Here is a 19,896-nt window from a genome sequence, read left to right as displayed (position 1 = left end):
CGCAAGCTCTTAGTTTTATGCACTTGTTATTCGGTATTTTTTGAATCAGTCGCTGCATTTGTTTTGGGATTAAATTGACCCATAATAAATATTGAAATGGAAATTAAACCTCGTCTATTTAATTCGGCCGCTATGAAAACGCTCAGGCCACGCTTTACGATAAATAGTAATAAATAATATAAACGAAGATATTCTATGCTTATGTTTAAAGTAAAATTTGATTACAAATATATGAATAGAAGCAATTTTTAGATGTTAAGCAAGATGTGACCTAACGACCTATGGAGTGGCCTTCCATAAGGTGGAATACAAACAACGCGATCCGAAAAGCACTAACTCTAAGAGACTGCTGACTGCTAGCAGTACGGGACTTAAGCGCGAGTGATTAGTGAACCGTGATCCACGATTGGCTAGTCCAGTAAAAGGAGTCTATAGAATCGGCTTCGGTATAACCCTCACAAAGCTGAGTCGCGATGGAATAGATCAATACATAGGCTAGAAGCAGAAACAAAATATAAATAGACAAACAAAGAAACAAATCTATAGCGAATACACCAAGTAACTTTAAGCCAAAAATTACTTTTGAACATATGAAAAATAAATTTTTGTTTCTTTTTTTTTTTGCTTCACAAAATAAAAGTAAACTCAGAATTCTTGGTATAATAGTTTTTGCATAATCGTGTACACAAATTGCAAAAAACATGGTTTCGAGAAAACGCGCTTCAAAGTTTCAAAAGAATATAATTATATACTATTAGAAAATATATATCTAAGAATAAATATTTCCGGAATTAATTCGAATTCGAAGCTGAAATTTTCACCATATTATTTTAGGTATATTTCTAATCGAATTAGCAAAAAAAAAGTTGTTTTTTTTCATTGCAAAGGAGTTGATCCCTTAAAGTGAAGCATCCCTTAGAGAGACTAAAATCCGATAAAAAATTAAATTTTAGCCGCAGTACCAGGAAAGCGTTTTCGTGGGACCCTGCCTGTGGATATTTTCTCAAGTTTCTTAAAAAAAAAAGATAAGATTATATTATATTTATTTTGGTAACACTGATTTTTGCAATGCAAAACAAATTAGAAAGCATGTGTACGTTTAACAGGGCACTGTAATTTAACCTGGACACAAGAAAATTAACAGAATATACATGAGCGAATTCCAAAGAATTTATTTGCTTGTATACATATAACATAGACAAGACCCTTCTTGATAGCATCCACTTTGTTATTGCCGGGACGCAATTTTCTTTTTTTGTAATATTTATTAGTTTCATATCTCAGAGTGTGTGTGTGGTGTGCTAAAAAACTTCGTGTTTTTCTTTCCACTTGTTAGCTTCACCGTGTTTTTCTTACCTTCTTCTCGGGCGTTACAAAGCTATCGATAAGTTTTTATATGCTTATTTAACATTTAGCCACACTTATTCTAATAATTCAAATTTACGCAAAAAATATATTAAGGCGGCAATATTCCCTCCCTCGTAATTAATCCCGGTTCGTGGTCAGTTACCAACATCTAAGCAGACTTATTCCATCTACCCTGCAGATTCATCCTTTCTTTTGGCAGTGGCTTGTATCCATTCGCTGACCCCAACAGCAAGGTGGTTCGGGGTCAGAGCAGCGTCATCCTTATTGCCCAGAATTAAGAACGTGAGCGGTTGCGAGTTGATGATAAATTGTGCCTCCATCAATGCGTTTCTCAGGCCCTCGTCGTTAAAGGAGTAATTTGGGCAATATTCTTCAAAATTCCTTTTTTTGTCCGGACGAGTCTTTCCCATGCTCCACCCATATGTGGTGCTCCTGGTGGGTTGAATATATTTATGCCATCAAACTTAATGGTGATATTATCAAGCTCTATCTTTTTCAGCTCTTCTCGCACGGATTTTTCCGTGGCTCTGAAGAGTTCGTACCATTGCCTAAGAATATTTCCTTTGGTGTCCCTCGAAGCGCCATAAAATTGGATAGGCACATGATGCATGAACTTGTGTCAAGACTATAGGCGATCTCGAAATGCACTGCGGGCAACGTGAGGCAGGTGAACAAAGCTACCCATCTCTTCTCCTTGCGTCTGCCGACGTTCACCAATAACGGGCCAAAATAATCGACGCCTGTGTAGGTAAACGGTCTCTGGAAGCTTCCTATTCTCGTTCTCGGAATCAGTGCCATCTGGGGTGGCCTGGGAACTGCACTGTCAACCTCGCATTGTTGGCATGTACTCCGCACAGATTTGTACAACACTCGGAGGCGTCTGATGTAAACCCAAGCCTTAATGCCGTTATATTGGCGTTTAATGCCAATGGGAAATCTTTTTGATGGGCTTCTGCATTTTTATCTCGAACAAAGTGAGCTATGAATGGTGCGCAACTGATCCCAAAATCCCGCTGCTTCTGTCATATCATAGTAATCGTTGCGCGTGCATATCCTCCTCGTGGATGTTAATCCTGTAAAACATTTCCGCAAATCGCAATCTTGTCGACACGAAAGGCTAGTAAGACCTCTATGAGTAGGTTCAGGCAATGTGGTCCCCTGAGTAAGTAGTCTGTGTGCCTTCGCGGCTGCATCCCATACCAGCCTTAGCTTACTCGGCGCTTTGAATATCGGCAGATACCATGTACAGCTGTTCACACGGCAGGTTCCCTCCTTGGATAGCTTAACCGCGTATTCTTTGTCTAGAAGGTTCCTGACTTGGGCGTCAATCTTTTCGTACATATCAGGTTCCTGAGGGACCTTTTTCTTTATGCAGGTTAGGCGCTTCAGAGAGTTACCGCAACTCTCTGGCAGTTTGTCGATGCCACCACGCCACGGAAAACCGACTTCGAATTTTCCTGACTTCTCTTGGCAGGTGGTCTCTAATATTTTGACTGATAGCTTATCTTCGGCTGAATATAGCTTACGTGGTACGAGCGTCTCAAGGATTTAATGGTCCTGATGTCGTCATAAAGCTCATGCCAATCGCAGTCCCAGTGATGCATGACAATGGATCGTTGTGGGTTCGTCGATCCTTGGATGGTCCATCCTAGCATACACCTCGATGCTATCGGTTCGTTCCATTTCTATTCTCGGATCCTGCGAGGGACTGCTAGCTTCCAATTATTCGACTCGATTAGCAATGTCGGCTGGGCAGAATAGGACTCTAGCGGTAAGTCTTTCAAATTCTGGAATCTGTTGCGTACCTTGACCTTGACCTTGATCTTGACTTTCGACCTTTGTCCTTTGACCTTTGTCCTTTGACCTTTGACCTTTGACCTTGACCTACGTCTTTTGGCAATGCTAGGATCTGAACGGTCTGGACGTTGTTCAGCGTATAAAATCTATCGGAATTGATTTCCAAAATTTGGACTGATGCTTTCACGGATTCACTCTCAAATCGAGTTGTTTCTGCGGTCCACTGTAAACATATTGGCGCAGCTTGGCCTTGTATTCCTAATCTTTGGAATACAGATGAGTCTACTGAGGTCACGAATGATCCTTCGTCTAGGAATGCATAGATTTCGATCGTAGCTTAACAGGAATGATGCGAAAAAATTGAATTCCGTGGTTGTCGTCTTGATGCGTACTCACGAGACTTTGTTTTCTGACTTGTTCCGTGTGAAGTAGCTCATGGTGCCTCCTTGTACATCCGTTAACTCCACAGTTGCCGGTTCGGCATCTATTGCGTACATCGCAGGCAGCTGAATGCTTTAACTGCTGCTATCCTATCGTCGCGGGGTTGCAATGTGGCTCTCACGTTTCTTTAGTGAACACCAATCTTTCTTTTTTTGTAATCTTTATTAGTTTCAATATCTGAGAGTGTGTGCTAAAAAAGGTCGTGGTTTTCTTCATAGTGTTTTTCTTTCTGCCTGGCGATGGCCTTGCCTTGTTCTCGGCCGTTGCAAAGCTATCGACAAGTTTATATTATATGCTTATTCTAACATTTAGCCACTCTTATTCTAATGATTTAAAATTACGCAAAAAATCTATTACGGCGGGAACACACTTGTTAGTGTAAAAAAAATTTTCCTTCCAAGACTTAAATGCCATTTTGATAAGTATCGAAGCTTTTAGCACTGGAGAATAGTAAGATAGCGGCCCTAAAGAAATTTTGGTTGCAATGTATTATTTTGGGAAATTTTTAATACATTTTTTTTCTATTTTTTATGGAATTTCTCCTTTGGAGACTAACATTAAGTTATCAAATCTTAAATGTATAACCTAACTACATATTTGATTGACAGTTTGTATTTTACATGTGCTTCTTATATGTAATATTTATTGATGGGTTTGCAGGTCGTTGCGTTGTAAATGTGTTAGATTTCGAGCGAGATTTCTCTGTCTCTCTCGTCTGATAATATCCTTTTGGTCGTTGAGGAATGAATTTATTCTATGATTTTTTTTTTAAGTTTTTTTTAATCACAATTTTCTAAAATATTCTACACTTATATGTACTTATATATTCATTCTGCTATCAAGTCTACCTTGTGATTTTTGTTCATATATGATCTGTATGTTATGATTCAAACACAAAACCAGATCGTTGTTTTAACAGCGAAGTTTCGTTTGCGTTTTTCATTTAGTTTGAATTTTGGTTTTTTCATTCGCAAGCCTAACTCGCACTAGATTTTTACGCCGATGGTTTATCGGAGACGGCGTAGTGGTCTGCGGTGGTAGCTGAGCCGACAAATTTGTCTCCACTGTTCGCTTTTCCGACAAAATAGTCTATTCTGTAATCGCAAAAAAAATATAATGTTCATATTAGAGGCTACGTTTTACAGAATAGACTATTTTGTCTATTAGTACAGGTTTGGTATGTTAAGAGGTCCAGGAATGATCAGGATATTAAGTTGGATGGGATGTTGTAAGTCACACCAAAGTCTATGTGGTCAGGCAGTTTTTTTAAGTCTGCAGGCCAGTAAGTTCGGCTATCCGGACAGATAAAATCCACTTTGTTTACCACATTTATTATTGATGTTAGAAAGCGCATCGTGCGCTTTAGCATACGGAATAGTCTGTTCTGTAAAACGTATAGTCTCTAATATGAAAATTTTTTTTATTTGGGAGATATTTTTCTGCCAGCAGCATAACGACGATGTAATTTTCTATTTGGAATAATTTATTTCATTTATAAAAAATATCATTTACAACATTAAGTCAAATTAATAAAATGTAGTCCAAATAATAAAAATTTAAATAATCGATGCCGGATGTTCAATTCAAAGTAGCATTATCTTAATATTATGGCGACCAATCTCCCAGACTTCGGAAACAAATGTGCTTACCCCATTGAAGAAATCATTTTTCAATAAGGTGGAGACCCCAAGCAGACTGCTAAAATCGAAGAAAATTGGCGAAGAAATCGAAGATTCAGCTTATGCAGTGACCAGCTCAGAGCCCAGATTTGAATCCGATTTAAAATCTGCTAAAACACGACTGGCAATGTACGATATTGCACCGAAGGGCTCTGGGGAAATGTGGGTCAGGTTGAAAACAGGATGGAAAAATATTTCAAAAGAAATGTTGCAGAATTTGGTTGTAGGTATGCCTAGGCGCATTAAAAGTGTCATTAAAGCTAAGGGCCTTTGGATAAAGTACTAATATTTGGCACAAAAAGCACAAACGTGCAAAAGTAGATAGATTGACTTTTCATACCCTTGCAGAGGGTATTATAATTTTGGTCAAAAGTGTGCAACACTGTGAAGGAGACATCTCCGACCCTATAAAGTATACATATTCTTGATCCGGATCACCTCCTGAGTCGATATGAGCATGTCCGTCTGTCCGTCTGTCTGTCTGTCTGTCGGTTTCTACGAAAAATAGTCTCTCAGTTTTAAAGCTATCGAGTTGAAACTTTGCACACACCCTTCTTTCCTTTGCAGGTAGTATATAATCGGAACGGCCGGGATCGGTCGACTATATCCTATAGCTGCCATATAACTGATTGATTGGAAATGCCATAATTTTGGTGTTTTATTAAATTAGAGGGTGGGGACTTTCCACATATGTTATATTTGACCAAAATATCTGACGTACAAAATTTCATAAGGATCGGCCGACTATATCCTATATCTGATATAGAACGATCGGAATTGGCATAACTTTGTTGTCTTTTAAGCTAGAATGATGGGACTTTCTACAGATCCATTTTGGGCAATCTTATTTGTTCTGCCAAATTTCATTAGGATCGGCCGACTATATCCTATAGCCGCCATATGACTGAACGATCGGAAATGGCACAACCTTAACTGCAACGGTACATTCAACTTCGGCTCCGCCCGAAATTAGCTTTCCTTTCTTGTTTTAAATAAAAAATAATATAAAATATAAATAATTTATTATTTGATGTTTTGTTTGTTTGTAGAAATAAATAGAGATTATTCGCAAAAAAAATAAATTTTGAAGATTAATAAACTTTTAACACTTTGAACTTAGAAATGGCAAACATGTATCCACATGTGCTCGCAATTGTATAATTTATCGTATTTTGGCAGGTCATCACCGGTATTCGACCTCGCCAAAAGGTTTTTTATTTGACATTCTATATAATTTGATTCTATATATTCTATATATTTGATATCTATAAATTATAATATATAGGAAGCTTGAGCTTCCGATTTTGGTATATATATTCTTGATCAGGATCACCTCCTGAGTCGATATAAGCATGTCCGTCTGTCTGTCTGTCAGTCTGTTTCTACGCAAACTAGTCTCTTAGTTTTAAAGCTATCGAGTTGAAACTTTGCACACATCCTTGTTTTGTTTGCAGGCAGTATTTAAGTCGGAAAGGCCGGGATCGGTCGACTATATCCTATAGCTGTCATATAACTGATTGATCGGAAATGCCACAATTTTGGTGTTTTATTAAGTTAGAGGGTTGGGACTTTCCACACATTTTGTTATATTTGACCAAAATATCTGACGTACAAAATTTCATAGGGATCGGCCGACTATATCCTATATCTTATATAGAACGATAGGAATTGGTATAACTTCGGCCGACTATATGCTATAGGTGCTATATAACTGAACGATCGGAATTGGCATAACTTTGTTGTCTTTTAAGCTAGAATGATGGGACTTTCTACGGATCCATTTTGGGCAATCTTATTTTTTCTGCCAAATTTCATTAGGATCGGCCGACTATATCCTATAGCCGCCATATGACTGAACGATCGGAAAATGGCACAACCTTAACTGCAACGGTATATACAACTTCGGCTCCGCCCGAAATTAGCTTTCCTTTCTTGTTTTAAATAAAAAATAATATAAAATATAAATAATTTATTATTTGAATTTTTGTTTGTTTTTATGTATAGTAGAAATAAATAGAGATTATTCGCAAAAAAAATAAATTTTGAAGATTAATAAACTTTTAACACTTTGAACTTAGAAATGGCAAACATGTATCCACATGTGCTCGCCATTGTATGTATAATTTATCGTATTTTGGCAGGTCATCACCGGTATTCGACCTCGCCAAAAGATTTTTTATTTGATATTCTATATAATTTGATTCTATATATTCTATATATTTGATATCTTTAAGTTATAATATATAGGGGGCTTGAGCTTCCGATTGTGGTAGGATGGTGGACTTGACCTTTCATCCAGTTTTTAAATCCGTTATTGAGAATGAAGTATTATAGACAAATCCTTTATTTATTTTATAATGGAGCATAAAGGAAAAACCAGCGATGATCTGAGAAAAGTTAGAAAAAGAAATTGAAGGAGTAACAGTGTGTGGCAGGAAAGAAATAAGAGGTATTCTGAATAACAAGAAAAGAACCGCGGGGTAAGAATACTTTGACAGCACGGCAGGTGCTCAAGAGAATTAATACAGAAAATAAAGGACCGAAAGTTTTACAAAATATCATATTTGTTAAAGAATGTTCATAGCTTTCTGTTATCTCAAAACCTATCAAAAACTCAAAATGGAGTGGTAGTAGTACAAGACATTTGAGGAAACTTTTAACATTTGAGGACTTTATCGATAGACACCTCAAATCCTCACCTAAATTAACGAAAAAATGTTATGATGAAGTAAAAAGCGTGACTATGACCCAAAAGCCAGGTTGCAATATGATACATACAGCTGTTTTCAAAATAATAGGAGTGCTTTTGCATATGCACTTGTCCCTTCTGTAGCAATGTTAGGCGTTCATTTTTTTCAATTTTATTTCTTTTTCCAAATTTGTTTATGGGTACACATTCTAAGGTACCGTTATTTTTTCGTTTTACTATCTTCGTTTTCTGAGAATTACGCAAATTCGTAAACAAACTTCATTTTGCGTTCATCAAAATAATAGGAGTGTGGCATTTTAATCTGCTCAGAGCGAAAAAATAGGTAATTATTCTTAAAAAAACGGTTTAAAAGTATAGAAAGATTAATTTCCAACTACAAATTTAACGTTTAAGATCGAAAACTTAAAGCAATGGGTCGTGGCAAACACTGCACACCTGAGCGGCGTGAGTTGATCAAAAACTTGATTTCAAGTGGGAAAACGTACAAGGAAGTGCAAAAAATAATTGGATACGGTGCTTCCATGATCCGAAATGCAATAAAATTTTCACCCAAGACGGAAACCCGCGGCCGACCCCAAGTTCTAGCCGATAAACTGGCTACACGTGTCGCAAGGTACTCCAAAAAGCATCCTTTTGCAAGCTGCAAAGAAATTAAGGATGAGCTTAACTTGGACGCAAGTATCCCAACAATAAGTCGTCTTTTAAAGAAGCAAAATTTGAAAGCCCACAGTCCACGGAAAATTCCATTCCACACCAAGAAGCACATAGCCGCAAGAATGAAATTTGCAAAGAGCCATGTCAACTGGTCAGTTGAAAAATGGCGTAACATCTTGTGGTCGGATGAGTCGAAAATAGTCCTTTATGGTGGGAAAGGATCTCGACAATACGTTAGAAGACCACCTAACACCGAATTTAATGCCAAATATTGCATTAAAACGATTAAACATGGCGGACATAATATAATGATATGGGCATGTTTCTCGTATTATGGCGTAGGTCCCATATATTGGATTAAAAATATTATGGATGGTCCTGGATATGTCCAAATAATGCAGGAAACAATGCTGCCTTATGCTAGCGAAGAAATGCCACTGCTTTGGGTCTTCCAGCAAGACAATGACCCAAAGCACACAAGTAAAGTGGCTAAGAAGTGGTTTGCAGAAAATAAGATTGCAGTACTAGAATGGCCCGCCCAGTCTCCCGATCTGAATCCGATCGAAAATTTGTGGACAGACGTTAAAAAGGCGGTCGCACAAAGGCACCCAACTAATGTTTCCGAGCTTTGGGAAATTGTAAAGGCCTCTTGGACCTCGATTAGTCCCGAAAGATGCCAGAAATTGGTGGATTCCATGCCAAGGCGCTGTGCGGCAGTGATAGCCAATAAAGGTGGTGCCACGAAGTACTAATTATAGTTTTTTTTATTGCATTTAACATTAAATTACTTCATATAACCATAGTTTGTCGTTATATATTATTTTCATAAGTTTTGAGCGAGTTTGCTTGAACACTCCTATTATTTTGAGAAACCCATATTGGGTGTTATTCCCTTTTTATTTTTTTTACTAAGTATGTATTCAATGAAGTAAGTTTTTTTTAGTTTTAAGTTTTTTAATACAAGTCATATTTGTTAAAAAAAATAAATTTAAAAAATTTAAATCGTATTGACATAGTTTTTTTCACCGTTTTTCACATTTGTAATGGGCACTCCTATTATTTTGAAAACAACTGTATGATACAATATGATGATGAAAGCAATGTTGATACATTTTTTAATATTGAAAATATATTAAAAAGGATTGCTTGTTTTCTGATTTTTCTAATGATTATTTTTGATTTTTTTATTTCGCTTAGAAAATAATGATTATTTTGTGATTTTTAACATAAATAAAAACAATGATAAAAAGTATTGTAAATACTATAATTTGACGTTCCTGGTTGAAATTTATAGGCTTAGACACATTGTAAGAATCAGAAAAGATAAGGGACTGAGTATTTATGTTTAAAACTGAGTATTTATCAGGCTTGTATTTATGTATGTCTTCCACATGCGTATACATACTTATACATATATTCATATATACTTAAGTAGAAGCATCCTTGACAAACAGTTATGTGTAAGCTTAGATTATAAAGCTTTAAAGTGCACGCTTATGTCGATCAGTAGCTCCTTTCTACCATTTGTCACTTGTAACGTTAATGAAAGAAAAACATTTTTCTAGTCAAGATAGAGTCAAAACTAGGGGCTTTATCTAGACTAGAAAAATTATATTATATTATCAAAGTCCGATAAACTGCGATTTGATGCAGACAACCGTCTTGGTGACTCCGAGAGTCAGAATAAATTTCGAGCAATTCCCTTAGAACTGAAATATGCGTTTTCAGCGCGCTTAGATTCGAGCCTTGGGAGATCTGGCTCATACCTAATAGAGGTCTAAGGATAAGGATAAATTCTTATTACCTCAGCCATAGATACATTCGAATAGAAAAGAATAAATGAGTGCAAGAGACAGAACGATTAAAGTGAGTGGGGGAGAGCGGGAAAGAGAACATTCTCACTCATTTTCATTCTATTGTTTTGAGTCCAAATGAGTGAGAGTGAGAAGCCAATAGAGTTCTTTCGGAATGCCGAAAGCAGCCGAATGACTCAAATGGTTTTCGACGCACGTAAATTTTGTTTTGTTTAGGCACACTGATAGATGTCACAATGGAAAACATAATATTGAGTAAGCATAACAGACAGATATTTCTGCTCTATTTTCTCTTTTCCTTTAAGTTTTATTGCGCATTATGTTTACAGTTTAATCATAAACGGAACTAAAAAATATTTTATTTCAGGGAATCAGAAAAACTTTCCAGTATTTTTATTCAAGAAATTCAATTACTCAAAATAAATTTTTTTGTACCCCAACTAATCTAGGTATTTTATCAAAATGATACATAGTTTTTTTTTTATTTAAATTTAAATTAAGTACAATTTGTAAATTAATTTTAAAAATCACAAAATAATTATTATTTTCTGAGCGAAAAAATAAAAATAAAAAATGACCATAGATCAAGTTTACAGGTCCAAATTAACCCTCTGATTTGTCCGCAATCACTCCTCCAAACCATTAAAAATTAGAAAAAACAGAAAATCAAGCAATCATTTTAAACATAAAAGTGCGTAAGCTCGCAATTCAAGATTCCAATTCAAGATGCGTTCCAAAGTAAACAGGACTTTTTGAATCTAGCGCTCTCTAGTGTCGCCATCTATATGTCAACGGGTGCTATCCGTTATCGACTTCCAGTAAAATTTGCATGACATTTCATCTATTGGAAGTGAGGTTATTGCGTTTTAAGTGTCAGTATGTTTTTGTCATCGGTGCGAAAATGAGCTTCGAACAAAGAGCCAACATTAAATTTTGTTTTAAAATTGATAAAACTTTTACCGAAACCGAATCAATTGATGAATCAAGTTTATGGTGATGATTGCCTATCCCGTAGCAGAGTGCACGAGGGGTTTCAGCGTTTTCAAAGTGGTCGTCAGGACATATTTGACGACGAACATGTGAGACAACCAAAATCCGTGATCTCCGAAAATTCCATTGAAACTGGGCGTGAATTCATAAAAAATCGGACGAAATCATTATTGAAATTCATGGTAATAGAATTGAACATCTCCAAAATATCGATTTATCGCATTTTGACCGAACATTTACAAAAGGTGCTTACAAAAGGTGTGTGCACGGTTTGTTCCGCACAAATTGACTGACGTCCAAAAATTGCTCAGAATTCAACATTCGATGGACATTATTAAAGAGGCAAAAAAAGACCCGAACTTCCTGTACAAGATTGTGACTGGTGACAAAACGTGGTGTTTTCAATATTATCCCGAAACGAAACGCCAGAGTGCTGAATGGAAGGCGCCGGACGAGCCGAACCCAAAAAATCGCGCCTGGAGAAGTCAAAAGTGAAGACAATGCTGATTTGTTTTTATGTTTCCAAGGGTATTGTCCACAAAGAATTTGTTTCACCCGGCCAAAACGATAATGCGGTAACCTTGGAGTCTACCTTGGAGTTTTGAAGCGTTATGCGCCGTATTCGACGTGTTCGGCCCAACCCTTGACTTTGATCCTAAAGCTGAAAAAAAAACATATTTTTGCGATTTTTTTTCATTTCTAAGTGAATATAATTATTAAATTTTTTTAAACAATTAATGGCTATATTTGGAGAGTATCTAGGAATTTTTGTGTTAAGAAATAATTATTATTTATCCTGTGACGGGCAGTCAGCCGGAGTCGCTTCAAAAAATTATTATCTTGCGGTGCGTAAAATCTGGCCTTTTATCGGAAATAAAAAAATTAAAATGATTTATTTAAAATATTAGTTTCTTGTGCGGATGAACAAAGCAATATTGAAAAATATGCGATTTTGAATTTTTGGCGCGGTTTTAAAGTCGGAGGTACCATTTTTACATAAAAATCAGCCCATTATTGCCAGTAAAAATGGTAAAAAAAAATATTTAATAAATGCGATCGTTCATCCGCAAGTATTTATTGTATAAAAGATGTGTGAAAAATTTTATTTAGATCCGAGCATTACTTTTGAAGTTACATTACGCACCGATTTGAAAAAGTTGTTTTGAGTAAAACACGTCTAAATTTTTAAAAGCAATTGTATGTATATAAATAGAAAGTAATTAGATAATCGGTATCTCAGCGAGTTTTAGTCCGATCGACATGAAACTTTCACAGGATATTACTGTAAAAAAAATTTTTAATTTTTGATTTTGTAAAGAAAATTTTTGTAGAAGTCACAAACCATTCTGTATCAAAAATTATGAATATTACCAAACCAAATAACATTGACATGCCTCTATTTTTCTTCTATTTTTATTTTAGTGTCAAAAAATACACGTAAACATTCATAAATGCATCGTACATTCGTACATTCATAAATGCATTCGAATACATTCGACTATAAGCCTGAACTCTCACTCAATTCATTTTTATCTAAATTTGTTTATAATTGTTTTATCGAAACTGTTTCTATGTTGAAAACATATCTTTTGCAGGTTCAGCTGGTTTAGTCTTTACAGATTTTGTAGATAGCCATGACTTTGTAAAAAAATGAGATTAAAAACTCCTATTTAATGAAAGAAAATATTAATTAACTATGATAAATTCAAAAAATTTATTTCGAGTTTTTCCTTAAATCCAAAATTAAAACATGGTGTGATCTACTGATTTCAATAAGAAAAGCAAATCTTCTATAAGAAAATGTTTTGTGGAAAAATCATAAAAGCAAAAAGTAAATGGATGATTATTCCAAAGATATATAACTGGTAGATGAATGAGTAGATGATGATTTTTTTTATTTTATTTGGTAAAATGATATGTACTAAAAACAAAGATGGTCCACGCAATTACATGCATACATAATTCAATATATGGTAAAATTTTATCAATTTCTTCTCTTAGGTATGGGATTTAAAAAGATGTACCAAATGAAAGTTTTTGTTTTCATAAGATCAATTTTATCTACAAATTTTCCAAAAGCCAAACGGCTTGGGAGAAATTTGTATAAATATAAAACACTTTTGATACACCAAATTTAAGATAGTAGGGACATTGTTGTCGTCCCCAGACAAAATATACGCGTCGATTGGTTTTTTTTTTCTTTGGGTGAGATTTATTTGTTACATTTATTTAGAGATTTCCTCTAATTTATTGAAATTTGAATGAAAAACTATAATTTTTTAAATTAATTAAATTTCTTGATTAAGAATACTGGAAAGGTGTTCTGATTCCTTGAATTAATATATTTTTTAGCTCCGTTTATTTGGTTGGCGGAAAACATAGTGTGCACTGAGACTAAAAAAGTTTACTAAGGAAATAGATTAGAAATATTGGGTTTTTCGCATCAATCCATTGTGACATCTAAAAAAAAGTATAGACAACAAAAATGTACGAATGGATAGCTATTCAAAAACCATTCGAGTCATTCGGCTGCTTTCGGCATTCCAACAGCACTCTATTTCCTTTCCATTCCAACTTAGCGGGACTCAAAACAAGAGAATGGCCATGAATCAAAATGCTTTCTTACTCTCTTACTCAATTCCAGAGGTGAAGAAACATGGATTTTAACATCGAATTACTTATATTGTTGCAAACAATAAATAGTGTTTGCCGAAAAAGAAATGCCGAAAGAAGTAACATTTAAAATAAAGCGATGATTTCATTTATGTAAATGTATGTGCTTGCATTGCAGGCTTGCACGTTAGCGCATTGCATGTCTGTATGTAAATATACAAAAAATTTACCTACATTTTCACGTTTTCGCGGAAAATATTTATTTTAAAGAAACATCAAATTCAGATAAGAAAGTGGAGGAGCAGGGTCCGAAAAAGAAGGGAGAAGCTTCCATTGCATGGAACCATGTTAAAAAACTGTGATACTGAAACACAACAAACCTCTTTGACCATGTAAGGCACGTGCACCCAGAACGCCATAAAGATGGAAAAATGCGACCCTCTTTTCTTTTTTTCCGGGAGGTAAAAATGTATAAGCAAATACATTTTCCTATGAATTTAACACCATATCACTTATTTCAGATGTCTCCACCGCAGGATTCTTCAAAATCGTGTCGAAGAAGTTTTTTTGCATTCCCGCCTGTGAATCAGAACGCGTATTTAGCAAGCCGGTCAAATTATTTCCTACCGTCACCTCTTCCGTCGACGACAAATTGTTGCTTTTAAACAAAAACAAAGATTTGAATAAAAACGCACTGTGATTTAAAAAAAACAATGTTTTTTAACAATTTGCAAACAAATTCATTCTATTTCATTCGAATGTTTTCTATGGCTGAGAAAAAAGAATGTATCTATCTCTAATGTTGACATAAACTTGATTTTTCTCCTTTTTTTAGTTTCTGCGATCCACTCGTTGAAAAATACAGCAAGCTAGTATGGGAATCAAAATATAAACGTTAATCCTTTTCAAACATTTACTTACACCTTGTCGGATTAAATTTCCTAAGTCATTGATTAGATTTTGTTCAAGGGAGAGTGGAAACTTAATCATAGCTAAATCAATTTGGGAGTTTTTGAGTGGAAGCGATAACTGTGGCAACTCCTTTAAAAATAGCTAGATTTGGCTGAATTTTCTTTAGTTTAGTTAAATTAGAAATATTTTGGCATCAAAACTTATTCAAAACTCATCACGGTACAGTCACTTCAATTATGGCAAAGTCAACAGTACAAGTAGTAGTCACCTGTAATAGTGTAACTCCAAACTCGCATTTCTTAGTTGTACAAATTAAAAGTGTAAAAAACTTAGGAAAATAGAATCAAGATTAAAATGGCGGCGCAAAGAATTCGGGTCTTAGAAGAACAACGTAACGGATGATGAAGAGAGCAGGTCATCGTTTAATATTTTTGTTTATATTTATGGTTTTAGTACCATTATCAAAAAAATTGATTTTAAGAATAACGTATTTAACAAAAACTAACTAATATCAAATAAAAGAAGAAAGGAAAGGACCCCCCCTTATCAAAATCCTGGATCCGCCCCTGCTTTCAAGGTATACATATATTCTCAAAAAAAGATTCTCAAAAACTGATTGGTTTCAGTGATTTCTTGCAATGAAAAGTTTTTGGCAATTCTAGAACAAAATGCTGTTGCACTAGGCAGAAAAGTGTTAAGTTTTAACATAACTATGTTAAGTACTGTTAAACCTTGCCAAATTGTTCTTGTAATTTGCCTTGCCTATGCTGGAAGCACACATAAAAGAGCAATCCAACAACAAAGGCGGATCGAGAGTAATGGGACTGGACACCCCTGCTCTACAGTTTATTCTTCATCCTTTTCCCCTGTAGCTACGGCAGTAGTGGAGCGAGTTCATTTCCATTAGCTAGTGCACTGCTGATGAGTATCTTTTCCATTCATAAAAACTAATATGTTCTTCCATTTGAGATGTGACGCCAGAGTTGGCGAACCAACCGGCAATTTTTGATGTTGTGTCTCTAAGGAAGACCCGTATAGTGGCCTGTTTTTAGCGGGTTTTATTATTATTTTTTCTGTCTCTAGGAAATAGATAATCATTTATTAAAATATACATCTTTCAATGCATTACAAACATCTAGACAACATGAATACTAAAAGAGAATACTAAAAGAGTACTAGGTCTTCGACTTTTGCGGTTTTTATTAATTTGTATACAAAATATGTAAAATAAAAAAAAGGCCGGTGTGTTCTAATGGCTGTTGCAAATTTTAGCAGGATATTCACGCAGTGTATATCGGCGTGCCAATGAGAATTTCTGATCAGAAGTTAAATCAATTTCTTATATGAATTTGTCAATTTCTAAAACTAGTCAACGCAACAAGTTAGCTTTCTTTTCTTTTTTGACATAACGAAACATTTCCGCAAAATTATCGTAAATTTTATGTCAAAAATATAATGAATTTTAAATTTCAGCGCAATTATTGTGTTTTCAGTTATAATAAATAACAAGAAAGGAAAGCTAACTTCGGGCGGAGCCGAAGTTTATATACCCTTGCAGTTGAGTTGCAGTCCGCTAGGTGGCGCCACGCATCTTTTATTATTAGAGATATAGCGGATCGTATATATAATTATTTTGTCTAAAGAGGAACCCATTGAAAATCCCATTCTTCTAACTTGAAAAACAACGACGTTATGGCATTTCCGATCAATAAGTTATATGGCAGCTATAGGATATAGTCGACCGATCCCGGCCGTTCCGACTTATATACTGCCTGCAAAGGAAAGAAGGGTGTGTGCAAAGTTTCAACTCGATAGCTTTAAAACTGAGAGACTAGTTTGCGTAGAAACGGACAGACGGACATGCTCATATCGGCTCAGGAGGTGATCCTGATCAAGAATATATATACTTTATAGGGTCGGAGATGTCTCCTTCACTGCGTTGCACACTTTTGACCAAAATTATAATACCCTCTGCAAGGGTATAAAAATGTAATAATTTGAAATTCAACTTTCGCATGGTAATAAGCGACAAACGATACTTTAACGGAAATACGTCAATAAATGTTATAGAAGAGTAATGGCTTATGGATATAAATTTATACATAAATGTGTGAGACACATATTTTATAACCATTTCGGTTTAATATTTCAATTTCAGGAAAAGCTAACTTGGGCGGAGCCGTAGTATATATAACTACTTCCTACCTAACTTATATTTTATTTATATTATTTTTTTATTTTATATTATTATATATATATCGGATCATATATATATTTGTCCGATCCTTATGAGATTTTTACCATCAAATCAATTTTCTAATATAAACGTTGGAAACAGTGCCAAGCATTTTTAAAAATAGCAAGGTTGTGCCATTTCCGATCGTTCAGTTACATGAAAGCTATAGGATATAGTCAGCCGACCCTTATAAAATTTGGCAGATCGGCAGATTGTAAATTGCCCAAAATGGAATCCGTAAAAAGTCCCATCCATCAAGCTTAAAAAACAACAAAGTGCAGCGATCAATCAGTTATATGGCAGCTATAGAATATAGTCGACCGATTCTGGCCGTTCCGACTTACATATACATATGTATACTGCCAGCAAATAAAAGAAAGATGTTTGCAAAGTCGATGCTTATATAGGCTCAGGAGGTGATCCTGACACAGAATATGTAAATATATATTCTTTATGGGGTACGACTTTATAGGGTAGAGGATGTTTCCTTTACTGCGCACCTTTTACTTGCACACTTTTGACCAAAATTATAATACCTTTTGTTAGGGAATAAAAATGTACATACGACATGTATGTTTTATTAAAAATGGCCTTCAAGTTAAAAAAAAGAGTATATGAAAATAAGTTTTCTTAGTTTAGTTGTCGACAACTTACAGATAGTTTTTTGCGCAGGAACCAGTGTGGGTTTCTAATTCGAGGCCGATTTAGGTGGCCTTTACCACGGACATGAATAACCATAGACCCGGTTAACTTCATTAGGCTGATGTAGGACACACAATTGTAAAATTCATAATAACATTCATAATAATAATACGTACCCTAGATCTCTTAATTTAAAAACGACACCGCCTAACATTATAAATTACATAAATAGCCGGGACTGCAAAATATAATTAATGTGACCAAGTTTGAATTGCTTTAATTTTGCTTCATTGTCTGTCAACATAACATCGATTAAATTATGTTGAAATGAGTCGGCGAAATAGAAGGACAGTGTACTTATTTATGTTACATCATGTTAATTCCATAATATAATTGTTTTTTATTCTATTTATTTTACATTAATTAATATTTATTGCTAAAGTACCAAGTGTTTTCGTTATGTATAAAATAAAAAATACTTCAATTAAATATGGTACATATATTATTGTATTTAACTACTATAATATAATATATAATTATTATGTATCAGCACAGGAATATCTTTTGGTCATATCCCAGCTGAAACCAAAGAGATTCGTATCCATTTTCGGCTTTCTGTTACTCTTGTTCTTAGGCTGGTTCTCTCATTTAACGTTTTCATCAACAAAAAGGCTGGTCTCCGGTTAAATTTATCATTGTATACATATATGCGTATTCACGCATTCACATACTCGCGTGTAACTATTGGGTGTACAAGTAGAAAACCGCCGTTTTCCACTGGGCGTGGAAGACAAGGATCGGCCGGGTCTCGTGAAAAAGTTTGAAGATGCAGCTTTCGGGACTCTGTTGGATGAAGATTTTTGTCAGACACAACAAGAACTCGCGGATTCTTTGGGTGTGACTCAACAATCCATTTCCCTTCGCCTAAAAAGCTTGGTGATTAAAAAGCAGGGAAAAGCAGGGAACTTTGGTACCGTACGAGTTGCGGTCGAGGGACATTGAGAGGCGTCTCTTCACGTGCGAACCTGTTTTCTACTTGTACTCCCAATATAATATCATTATTGATGAAAGAAATGTGTAAATGTCTTTACTTGAACTTTCTTTTCTTTTATTTGTTTCTAAAACTTATTTGCTTCGACACAATCATACGAAGCTGCCGACGAATAGTTGGTCGTAAGATTCACCACGAGTACATCAATTCACCGCTATCAGTTGCTTAGAGCTTGTTTGGAGCTAGAGAAATTTGCTGTAAGCCCCACACGAAAGTATGGTTTTCTGGCCGCTATTTTCTCTAGAAACATGGATTTTCGAGACTTGTTAAAACAAAATACATGTTTTGATTGGGTAAAAATTTTTTGCGGATTGTTGATTATTTCAATCGGTTGGTGCATATAGCAACACAATTGTTTTAACCTGAATATAGTATCTTAACTCCTAATTAAGAATATATGCAGAATATCTTTCTCAATTTTTTAGATTCCATAGATTTGTTTCGACGAATAACATGTAATAAACTTTTTTTATTTGTATACATTTTCATGCCTATGCATAAGCACACATACAAAAGTAAGACGGGCAAAAGTCCGACTTTTACAAAAGTAAAATTTCACAGTACAGTAACTCACAACACTCTTCTATTAATTAGCATTATTTATTGAACGTACTTTAGAATGGGGATATAGAAAAATAGTATACGATAAATGGCAAGAGAGTTAGATGCACTAGCAAGCGATGTATTGGGCCCGCCAGGAAATCTCACTTTCTGGCTTTGTATTGTAACATACTATTCCTTTTGAACTTGAATACCGGCTACCTAGAACATGATTTTCTCATTGAGAGAATAATATAAGTTTCATATTGATTAAAAGGATCTTTTATACTCTAAAAATTTGTAAAACTAAATTTTGAATTTTATTTATAATAGTATAATTGTAGAAATGAAAAGATTTTTAATTGGTATCAAGATAATCATTACAAACTAATTACCGAGTACCCGCTTTATTTTCATTATCACTATAATAATTCTTTGTTTACATTTGT

The 19,896-nt window shown here is 34.9% G+C and overlaps 1 protein-coding gene across 3 annotated transcripts in view; it reads right to left on the bottom strand.

Annotated features, from left to right (window-relative positions):
• Window positions 1–18,192, bottom strand: part of LOC6494135 (39S ribosomal protein L3, mitochondrial) — a 68,577-nt gene extending 50,385 nt beyond the window's left edge. For 2 of the 3 annotated variants that reach the window (XM_001965935.4, XM_032456111.2), the window contains exons 1-2: window positions 18,033–18,192; window positions 17,869–17,974 (exon numbers count right to left, since the gene is read on the bottom strand). In XM_001965935.4, coding sequence (XP_001965971.2) covers window positions 17,869–17,974; window positions 18,033–18,070 — 144 coding nt within the window. In that variant the 5' untranslated portion in view covers window positions 18,071–18,192. Of the gene's footprint in view, window positions 1–4,598; window positions 4,701–17,868; window positions 17,975–18,032 lie in introns of those variants that run through there. The other variant, XM_032456109.2, reaches the window with a different exon arrangement.
• Window positions 18,193–19,896: the final 1,704 nt, after the last annotated feature.

The sequence above is a fragment of the Drosophila ananassae genome, chromosome XR (assembly GCF_017639315.1).
Source record: "Drosophila ananassae strain 14024-0371.13 chromosome XR, ASM1763931v2, whole genome shotgun sequence".
Lineage (NCBI taxonomy): Eukaryota > Metazoa > Arthropoda > Insecta > Diptera > Drosophilidae > Drosophila > Drosophila ananassae.
Note: the sequence above shows the minus strand (reverse complement) of the source record. Positions and strands in the feature narration are given on the sequence as shown.